Source organism: Halichoerus grypus, chromosome 5 (assembly GCF_964656455.1).
Source record: "Halichoerus grypus chromosome 5, mHalGry1.hap1.1, whole genome shotgun sequence".
Taxonomy (NCBI): domain Eukaryota; kingdom Metazoa; phylum Chordata; class Mammalia; order Carnivora; family Phocidae; genus Halichoerus; species Halichoerus grypus.
Genome location: NC_135716.1, coordinates 151,064,153 through 151,076,889, shown reverse-complemented (window position 1 = coordinate 151,076,889; position 12,737 = coordinate 151,064,153). Strand labels below are relative to the sequence as shown.

At 38.9% G+C, this 12,737-nt stretch overlaps 1 protein-coding gene across 1 annotated transcript in view; it reads right to left on the bottom strand.

The window, feature by feature from the left end:
* The window catches only part of STIL (STIL centriolar assembly protein), a 75,257-nt gene that overhangs the window by 52,235 nt on the left and 10,285 nt on the right, over window positions 1-12,737 (bottom strand). Inside the window, exons 7-9 of the mRNA XM_036093470.2 lie at window positions 9,539-9,622; window positions 8,007-8,093; window positions 665-815 (exon numbers count right to left, since the gene is read on the bottom strand). Of these exons, the coding sequence (XP_035949363.1) occupies window positions 665-815; window positions 8,007-8,093; window positions 9,539-9,622 (322 nt within the window). The remainder of the gene's footprint in view (window positions 1-664; window positions 816-8,006; window positions 8,094-9,538; window positions 9,623-12,737) is intronic.

The following is a 12,737-nucleotide window of genomic DNA, read 5'->3' as shown; positions in this document are numbered from 1 at the left end:
TCTGGCTCTAGTCTGGCTAAGCACAAAGTCCATCTGCAAAGACCCTCTAGGAGGTATGTTTGTTTGTTTGTTTAGCTCCTGGTGATCAAGGAAATCTCCATCAAAACACAAGATAAGGGGCACCTGGATGGCTCAGTCGTTAAGCCTCTGCCTTGGGCTAGGGTCATGATCCCAGGGTCCTGGGATCGAGCCCGCAGGCCCGCATCGAGCCCCGGCATCGGGCTCCCTGCTCAGCGGGAAGCCTGCTTCTCCCTCTCCCACTCCCGCTGCTTGTGTTCCCTCTCTCGCTGTGCCTCTCTGTCAAATAAATAAATAAGTAAAATCTTAAAATAAATAATAACAGGGCAAACAGAATGCTAAGTTCACAAATTAACTCTCAATATCATAAAATGATATAAACATATAAATTCTTAATATTCTTCAAAGGCTTTAGGGTAAGTTATTCTGTAGAAAAGCTCTGATCCTGTTTTATTTGTTCTGGAGACATGATCTAAAATTTACAAAACAACATTAACCACAAATGAATAAAGTTAATATTCAATAAAATTAAAAACAAAACCTAATAGTTTGAGTTACTACTTTAAGGGGTAAAGACCATTGGGTTTAAACTGCCAACATGCAACCCTAAACAGTCATTAATGTGTTGGGTAATCAAATCACTTACTTTGAAAAGATGTAATGTTTCCTTGCTGGTTAGCAGTTGGAACTGAAGGTCAGATGACCTGCCATCACAGGGGAGGCATTCATAAAATTCAGGATCCTTATGTGTCACAGAATAGAGAACTATAATGAAATTTCCAGCTTCTGAAAAAACCCTGAACAAAAAATGCCATTTAATTAAAATTTACTGAGGATAGTAAGAGTATATTCTAACAACTCTACATAAATCTCTCAATCTAGTTAATAAACTACCTAAGCAGTCTAATTTGGGGAGCAGGTGCCTGGTGGCTCAGTCGGTGGACCGTCTGACTTTGGCTCAGGTCGTGATCTCAGGGTCCTGGGATCAGGCCTGCCTGCATCAAGCGCCGTGCTTGGTGGGGGGTTGCTTGTCCCTCTCCTCCTCCCTCTGCTCCCCCACCCAATGCACTCTGTCTCTCTCTCTCTCAAAAAAAAATAAAGTCTTAAAAAAAGAAAAAACTAGGGAGCAAATGTGCTTACTTTTTAGTGTTACTGATTTTTAATTTTTAAAATACATTTTATTATGAAATACATATTCCTTATAAAAACTTCAAGCAAAACAGGGATATATAGGGCGCCTGGGTGGCTCAGTTGGTTAAGCGACTGCCTTCGGCTCAGGTCATGATCCTGGAGTCCCAGGATCGAGTCCCGCATCGGGCTCCCTGCTCAGTGGGGAGTCTGCTTCTCCCTCTGAGCCTCTCCCCTCTCATGCTCTCTCACTCTCTCTCTCTCAAATAAATAAATAAAATCTTAAAAAAAAAACAAAAAAACCCAGGGATATAGAAAACAAAATGAAAACCACCCCACTCTCTGGTTTAGTATATGTAACTCCATAATTTTCTCCTCGGCATACAAAAACATTTTATACAATCTAACAAAAATGAGGCCATACCATACATAGTACAGTTGACCCTTGAACAACATGGGTTTGAAGTGTGCAGGTCCACTTACACATGAATTTTTGTCAATAAATACAGCACAGTACTATAAGTATATTTATTCTTCTTTATGATTTTATTTAATTTTTTTTAGTTTTTTTTTTTTAAGGTTTTATTTAATTTAACAGAGAGAGAGACAGCTAGAGGGGGAACATAATCAGGGGGAGAGGGAGAAGCAGACCTCCCGCCAAGCAGGGAGCCTGATACGGGGCTCCATCCCAGGACCCTGGGACCATGACCTGAGCCAAAGTCAGACGCTTAACGACTGAGCCACTCAGGCGCCCCTCTTCTTTATGATTTTAATAACGTTTTTTCCTCCAGCTTGCTTTATTGAAGAATACTCGTAATACTGTGAGAATATTTAAAGTATATAATACATATAACATACAAAATACGTGTTAACTAACCAGGTTATCTATAAGGTTTCTGGTCAACAGTACACTATTAGTGTAAGTTTTTGGGGAATCAAGTTATATGCAGTAGGTTTTTTTTGTTTTTGTTTTAATTTTATTTTATTATGTTACGTTAGTCACCATACAGTATATCACTAGTTTTTGATGTAGTGTTCCATGATTCAATGTTTGCGTATAACACCCAGTGCTCCATGCAATACATGCCCTCCTTAATACCCATCACCAGGCTAACCCATCCCCCCACCCCCTCCCCTCAAAAACCCTCAGTTTGTTTCTCAGAGTCCATAGTCTCTCATGTTTTGTTTTGTTTTTTTTTAATTTATTTGACAGAGAGAGACACAGCGAGAGAGGGAACACAAGCAGGGGGAGTGGGAGAGGGAGAAGCAGGCTTCCCACGGAGCAGGGAGCCCGATGCGGGGCTCGATCCCAGGACACTGGGATCATGACCTGAGCTGAAGGCAGACGCTTAACGACTGAGCCACCCAGGCATCCCTCTCATGGTTTTTTTAAGTAAATGCTACGCCCAACGTGGGGCTTGAACTTATGACCCAGAGATCAAGAGTCACATGCTCTCCCGACTGAGCCAGCCAGGCGCCCCTATATTTCTGACTGAGCACCTCACCATCTGCATTGTTCAAAGGTCAACTGTATTAGTAATTGCTATTTTTTATTTGACTGTCTTGGATTTCTTCCCATGTCACTATTCTATATTATACCTCAGACCTCTTTATTCTTTTTTAGTGACTACCCAGTATTACAATTTACAGATGTGCCATTATTCACCCAGACTTCTAAAAGTGGGTAATTTAATTATTTACAATATTTCAGTATCATAAGCATGGATAAAAACATTCATTTTATTATTCAGTGAGTGGCTCCACAAATATTTATAAAGTCATCAAGAATCCTTAAAACACATACTAAAACCAACAACAGATATCCCCTTTTCAAAAGTTCACATTAGGCCACTTCACTTTTACAGAAGATCTATGTTAGAACCTGTTTTCACTAACTGAAAGAAATCCAAAGAAGATTTTTGCTTTTACAAAAAAAGGCAAAATTGAAAATAATGTTCAGCATTTGTGTTGCATGAGCCATTATCGAGGTAGCATGCACCAAAAGCGAGAGTAGCCCTGCCAGGCTCCTTCCTCGGGAACTACACTCAGCATCTCAGCATCAAGCAGCCATAGCTTTGAACTGTGTCTGTGAGTATTGTGTTTTATCTCAATTTATTTTGTGCATCCATTAGCAAGACATGTTCTAAGGTATCAGAAAAGCCTAAGAGAGGTCATTTTCTCAGTTTGGGAACACTCAAAAAATTTTCCATATAAATTAATGGTAGTTGCTTCTGTGCTTTATGTCATTTCAGCTTCTGAAAGGTTTCATAGGAGCGCTCTGCTCTTTCAGATGGGGTGGGGGGGGGTTGACAGGGAACCTGTATTTAAAAATACTTTAAGAGAAGAACCATGAGAGACAATGGACTCTGAAAAACAAACTGAGGGTTCTAGAGGGGAGGGGGTTGGGAGGATGGGTTAGCCTGGTGATGGGTATTGAGGAGGGCACGTTCTGCATGGAGCACTGGGTGTTATGCACAAACAATGAATCATGGAACACTATATCTAAAACTAATGATGTAATGTATGGGGATTAACATAACAATAAAAAAATTTTTTAAAAAATGGACAAAAAAAATAAAAAATAAATAAAAAATAAAAATACTTTAAGAAAAACAAATTTTTTTTTAAATAAAGGAGCACCTGGGGGGCTCAGTCGGTTGAGCATCCAACTCTTGATTTTGGTTCAGGTCGTGATCTTGGGGTTGTGAGATGGAGCCCTGTTTTGGGCTCAGGGCCCAGCACAGAGCCTTCTTGAGGCTCTCTTTTCTCCCTCTCCCTCTGCTCCTCCCGCAACACATGCACATGCACATACTCTCTCTCTAATAAACAAGTAAAATCTTTAAATAAATAAAAATATTTTTAGTAGTTGTCTCTCCTTTGTAAAACACTGAACGAAAAATAATTTGGGGCTACCTTACAACATTAATAAAACAAAGCAGTGAGTCCTGTGGAGGCAGAATGTCTATTCTGCTCAATTCTTCTCTCTTGGGTCAGACAAGACCACTGTTCAGAATGTTGTAAAGTATCAACCTAAGCTATGCTAAGCAGTGCTAATTCTCTCTGGTTCATAGGGCTGTAATTAAAGAGTTCAGGTATGAAAGAAATTGCCTAATGCTTCAGACTAAACACAGACTAACAGAGAGAGCTTCAAAACTAATTTTACCTAGCATTTACTGTCAATAAGTAGTTAAAAGACCAGTCACTGATAATAAAACTTAGTTGTACTAATATACTAAAATGAGTATTTGTTTTATTGCAAATAAAACTAATTAGATTGAAAAGTTGAAACAAAATGTAAAAAGTAGAACTGCAAAAAGCACCTGAAGGAAACACAAGAGATTTTTTATTTCAATAAATACTCCTAGAGTGGGCAATTCCTTTCTAAGATTGAAAAAGAAGATTGAGGGGCGCCTGGGTGGCTCAGTCGTTAAGCGTCTGCCTTCGGCTCAGGTCATGATCCCAGGGTCCTGGGATCGAGCCCCACATCAGGCTCTCTGCTCAGCGGGGAGCCTGCTTCTCCCTCTCCCACTCCCCCTGCTTGTGTTCCCTCTCTTGCTGTGTTTCTCTCTGTCAAATAAATAAATAAAATCTTAAAAAAAAAAAAAAAAAAGAAGATTGACAAATTAGACTTAAAAGTTAAGCCTGGGAAAAATATCATTAACCAAAGTTAAATGAAATGGCAATCTGGGGGAAAAAAATCTTTGCCATATACACATACACACACATTTTTATATTTATATAACCTTTGCCATACACACACACACACACATTTTTATAAATGTACATTTCTGTGTTTTACATATTATATATATAGAGGGAGTGAGTGAGAAAGAGAAATAGGGCTCTTACAAAAGCAATGTGAAAAAGATGCATAATCCAATAGAATGGCCAGAGACATGAATGCGAAGATCCCAGAAGAGGTTATAAAACATCACAAAAGACCATTTTTCATCCATCAGATTTGTAAAGATCAAAAGTTACCTCTCTGAAGTTTGCTACTTTCCCCTTTCCTCCTTCCTCTCAGGCATACTGGCCTCCTTTCTGTCTCTTGAAGATGCAAAGTGATCTTTCAACCACAGTCTTTGCACTTAATGTATCCTCTGTCTGGCACGCTGCCCCAGGCGGCCACATGGCTTACTTTCCCACCTCAAGACTTTGCCTCCCTGACCACCCTATTTAAAATTTCAACTCTTGGGCGCCTGGGTGGCTCAGATGGTTCAGCGTCTGCCTTCAGCTCAGGTCATGATCCCAGGGTCCTGGGATCGAGTCCCGCATCGGGCTCCCTGCTCAGCAGGAAGCCTGCTTCTCCCTCTGCCTCTCTCTCTGTCTCTGTCTCTTATGAATAAATAAATAAAATCTTTAAAAAAAATAAAAATAAAAATAAATAAATAAATAAATAAAAATAAAATTTCAACTCTTTTCAGTAGAGCATGCAACTCTTGATCTCGGGGTTGTGAGTTTTAGCCCCACATTGGGTGTAGAGATTACTTTAAAATTTTTAAAAAATCTTTAAAAAGGGGCGCCTGGGTGGCTCAGTCGTTAAGCATCTGCCTTTGGCTCAGGTCATGATCCCAGCATCCTGGGATCGAGCCCCGCATCAGGCTCCCTACTCGGTGGGCCTGCATCGGGCTCCCTGCTTGGTGGGAAGCCTGTTTCTCCCTCTCCCACTCCTCCTGCTTGTGTTCCCTCTCTCTCTGTGTCTCTCTCTGTCAAATAAATAAATAAAGTCTTAAAAAATAAAAATAAATAAAAATCTTAAAAAAATATAAAATTTCATCTCTTTACCTATCACTACCATTCAGACATACAATATCTACCTCCCCTGCTTATTTTTCTCCACAGCACTCATCACCTTATAAAATACTACTTATTTTACTTATTCTGTTTACTGCCTATCTCTGCAGGGTCTTTGTTTACTACTTATCCTCAATATCATGCACAGTGCTTGGTACACAGTAGGTGCTCAATAAATATTTTGTTCCACAGTGTTAGTGAGGGGATGGAGGAAATAGGCATTCTCAAACAATGTTGGAATGATTATAAACTGGCAGTCTTTGAAGGGCAATATCTACCAAAATTTAAAATTACAAAAGAAAAAAGTGTTTAATTACATACTCTTTGACCTAGAAAAGCCACTTTTAGGAATTTATTCTACAAATATACTAGTATATGTACATATGTGTGTGTATACAAAGATGCATACACAAAACTGTCTGTAAAGGCAAAAGGACTAGTTTTTAAAATATAATACATATTCTTTTCTTTTTCTTTTTTTTTTTTTTAAGATTTTATTTATTTATTTGTCAGAGAGACAGAGAAAGAAAGCACAAGCTGGGGGAGTGGCAGGTAGAGGGAGAAGCAGGCTCTCCGCTGAGAAGGGAGCTCTATGCAGGACTCGATCCCCAGGACCCTGGGATCATGACCTGAGCCCAAGGCAGATGCTTAACCAACTGAGCCACCCAGGCGTCCTTCTATTCAACTGTCAAATATGTGACTAAATTTGTATGTGCCAAGATGTAATGACCTCTAAGGTAAAATGATACAGAGAAAAAAAGCAACATGCAGAAAAGAACAGTATGCTCCTATTTGTGATAGGAGAGGATGATACACAGGATGTAGAGGATGTCTATGCAGTGGTATTTTAGGAAAGAAGCACAAGATCCTATTTAACATTTAATAGTGATTGTCTCGGGGCGCCTGGGTGGCTCAGATGGTTAAGTGTCTGTCTTCAGCTCAGGTCATGATCCCAGGGTCCTGGGATCGAGCCCCACATCGGGCTCCTGGCTCAGCGAGGAGCCTGCTTCTTCCTCTCCCTCTGCCTCTCTCCCTGCTCATGCTTTCTCTCTCTCTTTCTCTCTCTGTATCTCTGTGTCTCAAATGAATAAATAAAATCTTAAAAAAAAAAAAATAGTGATTGTCTCTGGGGATAGGGTCTGGGGATATGGGATAAAAGATAAACTTATTCTTTTATTGTGTATCTTTACATATGTTTGATTTATTGCCATGGACTTGTACTGCCCTTTCAACAAAGTTTTTTTAAAAAGTGTATAACAGGGGCACCTGGGTGGCTCAGTCAGTTGGGCGTCTGCCTTTGGCTTAGGTCATGATCCCACAGTCCTAGGATTGAGCCCCGCATCAGGCTCCCTGCTCAGCAGGGAGTCTGCTTCTCCCTCTCCCTCTGTCTGCCTCTCCCCCAGCTGGTGTGCATGCGCTCTTTCTGTGTCAAATAAATAAATAAAATCTTTAAAAAAAAAAAAAGTGTATTATAGCTACCCAAGGTTGACACAAACAGACCTGGAAATTTTAATAGATGAAAAAGCTAAGAGGCAAATGGTGGTACAAAATAACATACAAAATAACAAAATTAAATGAGTTGAGGTTATAAAGTTTCTTTGCTAGTTCCAATGCTTGTGCTTCAGTTCCAGAAAGAAAATTAAATATCTCATCTCAAATATTCCTTACAGTACAGGTATTAGCACTGTGTAACTTAATAAAACACACATAAGGCAACAAATTCAAACTCATTTTCAATCACTTCACTGAAAATTAATCCCTTTATTTATAAAATAGGATGCTACAGTAGATGATCTCCAGGTTTTTTCCACCACACCTAAAAAGTGTATCTTCTGTGTTATAGTACTATGGTTAGACAAGTGAATTCCTTCACATTTCCAAGTATACTGCAACTTCACCTTTTTTATCTGGTTTTATTCCTAGTTAATATAAGATTTGTTTTTCCTAGTGTGCTTATTCTTCTGGTCTGTAAACTATAAAAGCTTAAGGCATTGCATGAATTTTAAACAAGACCAATAAAACATGAACAGGGAGAAGATCAAAATAAAATACAAAATATCACTTGCCTTTCTTGAATAGAAGAACTGAACATGTATCGTAAGCAGCAAGCCCATACCTGAGGACTATAGATATGTATAATTCCAGATAGCCAACTAAAAGAAAAAATACAAATTAAAAGCTATAGTCACTTACAAATTAATACTTAATGTGCTTCAGATTACATTCTTCTCAAGGGAATATACCAGAGATTCTTGGTGTTCACCAGCAATACATTGAACAGCTCATAAATAAGAAATCTATGAACACTAGACCATGCTAATAATTAAAAGGAATATAGATATATTTTTTGTCCTCTTCCACTTGAGAGGACGAGAAAATGGTGGGAGACAAAATGGTTAACAATAGAGATGAAAGCAGGAATCAATTAGAATCAACTAGCCTGGACTAGGAAGAATGGGCTAAATTAGGGGAGAATGCTAACGTAGCCTAAAACTATAGTTATTGAGACAGTAGCCCAAAACACCCAAGGCTCTTAATAGGAATTCACTTGGTATAACCGATAGCCAATACTAGGACCATAGGAAACAGACTGTAAGATTTTGTGGTCTGCAGAACATTTGTGCATTGTTTAACTGCACATACCACCAGTCCCCTCCCTTCTATTATCCAAACTCTTCAAGGTCCAGCTTAAGTTTGCCTTCTTTAAGGAAATGTCCCCTATTATCCCTCTAATGAATACTAATAACGCTCACTGTCTATATTGCTCATTTCATAATAAATCACATACTTCCTTATTATTTTTCTATTTGTGAATATACATATAATTTATTGCCTCACCTTGATTATAAATTCCTTGGAGAGCTTTAGATCCTAACAGTACCAAATACAGTACTATACATAGGGTAAGCACTCAATAAATACTCAAAAAACATAAATTTCTGACTGAATAATCTGTCTAAATGTCATTAACCACGAACTCTAAAGACAAAGCCCTTAACACCAAAGGGAATTTCTGCAAAACTGCCTGGCAGTGTATTTTAAAGTGTTATTCTAAGCCCTGTGTTCTTCAAGATGCTTTAAGGACAGGGGGTAGTGATGAAGGTTAAAGAAACAGGGCTCTAAGGATTCAACTTTAACCAGAAGAATTCAACTTTGTATGTTTTATTTATTGGAGTTCTTCCTAAGATTGGGCAAAATCTGGTTTTAACTGATTCTGCTATGAAAATAAGAAAGCTTAAGGGGCGCCTGGGTGGCTCAGTCGTTAAGCATCTGCCTTCGGCTCAGGTCATGGTCCCAGGGTCCTGGGATCGAGCCATGCATTGGGCTCCCCGCTCAGCGGGAAGCCTGCTTCTCCCTCTCCCACTCCCCCTGCTTGTGTTCCCTCTCTCGCTGTGTCTCTCTCTCTGTCAAATAAATAAATAAAATCTTAAAAAAAAAAAAAAAAAGAAGAAAGCTTAAGAATCACTGGCCTTTGTGGCTTTATAAGGTGATCTAAGTATTAAGTATATATTCATAGTACAACTAATTAACATGCTTATTACATACATTTGAATACTTATGTGGCTGAAAAGGTTTTCATATATAATATAATACTTACATTCCCACTAATGGTAGAGAACAAACCTTGGGATCCGATTCCAGCAAAAGTAACAATTTGCGTGTTTCATCCATGGTAAGATATCTAAACAGAAGACATTCATGTAAAAAACAATTAAGAGTATGTACTTTTTACCTAAAAGAGATAATCTGAGTGCTTGAAGAAGCATATTTTAGGCAGGGAAGATGATTCAAATGAATGTCTTCTCTCATACACACAAACAAAGAAAATAGTTCAAAATGTAAAAAAAAAAAAATCCAGGAAGAAGAAGAGATTGAAGAGATTTAATATCTTAAAATTTCTATTAAAATGGTCATTGAAGATCACAAACCTTTTTAAAAAGTTTTGCTCTAAAAGTGTCCACTTATTTTAATCAGGAATATTAAAATCAAGGCTATTTCAGATTCAAAAAGGTTTCCCAGGGAGAAGTGAACTTCCTGTTACTAGAAGTGTTCAAGCATCCAGGTGACTTGACAAGACTGCAACAGATGTGACTTCTCACTAACGAAGCTGAATTATGTGAGGTATATTCAATCTTCCATGCACTATATTCTTCCAACCACTATCAAAGAACGTTGGAACCATTATGATAGACCCCAAAATTCACCTTTTCCTAAAAGGACATTATACCACATTTAAACTTTGTTATTACATGTATTATTGACAGTAAGTTTTTTTTTTAAGCTCATTTTTTTAAGTAATCTCTACAGCTAGTGTGGGGCTTCAACTCAAGACCCCGAGATCAAGAGTCACATGCTCCATTGACTGAGCCAGCCAGATGCCCCTATCATTGACAGTAAGTTTTAAGAATATGAATAACTATAGAATTGTCAAGAGTTGGGGTGCCTGGATGGCTCAGTCAGTTAAGTGTTGGACTTTTGATATCAGCTCAGGTCATGATCTCAGGGCTGTGAGACTAAGCCCCACATCAGCCTCTGCACTGGGCGTGGAGCCTGTTTAAGATTCTCTCCCTCCCTCTCCCTCTGCTCCTCACACTCCCACCTCCCCCAACCCCTGCACTCTCACTCACTCTCTCAAATAAAAAAAGTTAATTTCATCATTACGGCTTTAAAACACAAAAATAAAAATGATGCTATTAGTGATATAAAGTCTTAATAGTACCAATGAGGATATATTTTATTGCTATGATAACCCTAAAACACAAAGATAATGAATTTATCAGGCCATGTGACAAGATGATTAAGCCTGAGTTGGCAGGGAGATTTATGGATCAATAATATCTAGGGGGCGCCTGGGTGGCTCAGTTGGTTAAGCGACTGCCTTCGGCTCAGGTCATGATCCTGGAGTCCCTGGATCGAGTCCCGCATCGGGCTCCCTGCTCGGCGGGGAGTCTGCTTCTCCCTCTGACCCTCCTCCCTCTCATGCTCTCTGTCTCTCATTCTCTCTCTCTCAAATAAATAAATAAAATCTTTAAAAAAAAAAAAATAAAAATAAAAAAAAATAATATCTAGGGCCGCCTGGCTGGCTCAGTTGATAGAGCGTGCAACTCTTGATCTCAGGGTTGTGGGTTCAAGCCCATGTTGGGTACAGAGATTACTTAAAAATAATATCTTAGTTGGGGGCGTGAGTGGCTCAGTTGGTTAAGCGTCTGCTTTCAGCTCGGGTCATGATCCCAGGGTCCTGGAATCAAGCCCCGTGTCGGGGTCCCTGCTCGGTGGGGAGCCTGCTTCTCCCTCTCCCTCCGTCTCCTGGCTCGTGGTCTTGCTCTCACTCACTCTCTATCTCAAATAAATAAATAAAATCTTTTAAAAAAAAAATCTTAGAAAAAAAATGACATTTGGGGCACCTGCCTGGCTCAGTCGGAAGAGCACTCGACTCTTGATCTCAAGGTTGAGTTAGAGTCCCACATTGGGTGTGGAGATTACTTAAGATTAAGGAAAAAAAAAAAGAAAACAACTTAAAAAAAAAATGACACTTAACACCTGCTCTGAAAGCTCTTCTGCCTTGACCATCTGATAAATTCCTATTCTTTAAAAGAACTAACAGGCTTTCCATGATTTTCCCAGGCAATATGGACACACCTTCCTGCTTTCCCTGCACTGTATAAAAACCCCCATTATATTTATCTGCATCATGTTTACACATTAATATATTTAATGGACAATAAATATGGTTTTTATCTATTTAATTCCAGTGTCTAACACAATACCTATTCTAAAATGGATCCTAACAAGTATCAGGGTAAATAAATGAATGTGGTCAAGGAAAAGGACAAATGTCACAAATTAAATAATTCTAGGTAAGAAGGGGCAAGGAAGATAGGTAATTAGATAGAATACTGAACATCCTAGGTTACTACTAGCATGAAAAGGGGTCATAAAAGGAAAATTCAAAGAAAGATAAATTCACGCTTCACCAGTAGATGGGCATGGGTACTAAGAAAAACTAATTTTTTGGTTAATTTTAACAAAAGTTCCCATGTACCAACTGAGAAGCACTTACTACTCCTAGAGAATTAAATGTTTCACTTAATCCAAACACTTGATCACCGTAGACCATACCATGATACTGGAACATACACACTTTTTCCTTTGTACCACTCCAAACAGAGAGTTGCTCTGGTCAGCATGTGGGACTCAAAAATAGGACTTTTCTCGCTATTCCAGGGACCCTCTGAAAAGAAAACCCTCTCTTTTTCTTTTCCTCTTTTGAAGAGGCATTTTTAGAGGACTGGACTTGCAGTTGAGTGTATCTTGGCAAACATTTTCAGCTCTAGAGACCTAACAGGAACTAGGGTGGAGTCAGTGGGAAAGGAAGCCAGAAGTGAATTGCTTAGACTTTAAAGCAGAGGGTGCTTACATAGTCTAACCTAGCTCAATAGACAATAGATAAAGAAAGTGGATGAGGAATCAGGGAAGTAGCCCTGCTGAGGGTCAGAAAGCATGCAATTTGGCTTACATTTCCTAAGAAACTAAGAGTGGTGATAGAAAGCTGGAGAGGATGCTGCTCCAGCTATGTGGAGAAACTCCACCCTCAAGTGGTTGACAATTTGGTAAGCAAGAGTACTACAAATTTTTATTTAGCTATCTCCTTTCTCTCTCTGCAATGCTCATTATTCACAATTAAAACTGCAAGTAATAAAAAAATTTTTCAGCCTCTGTTAGGCTCAGAGTCAGATTACAGTCTAAAAAAAAAAAAAAGAGACAAAAAGACAATGACCCAAACCTAGGCAAGATAC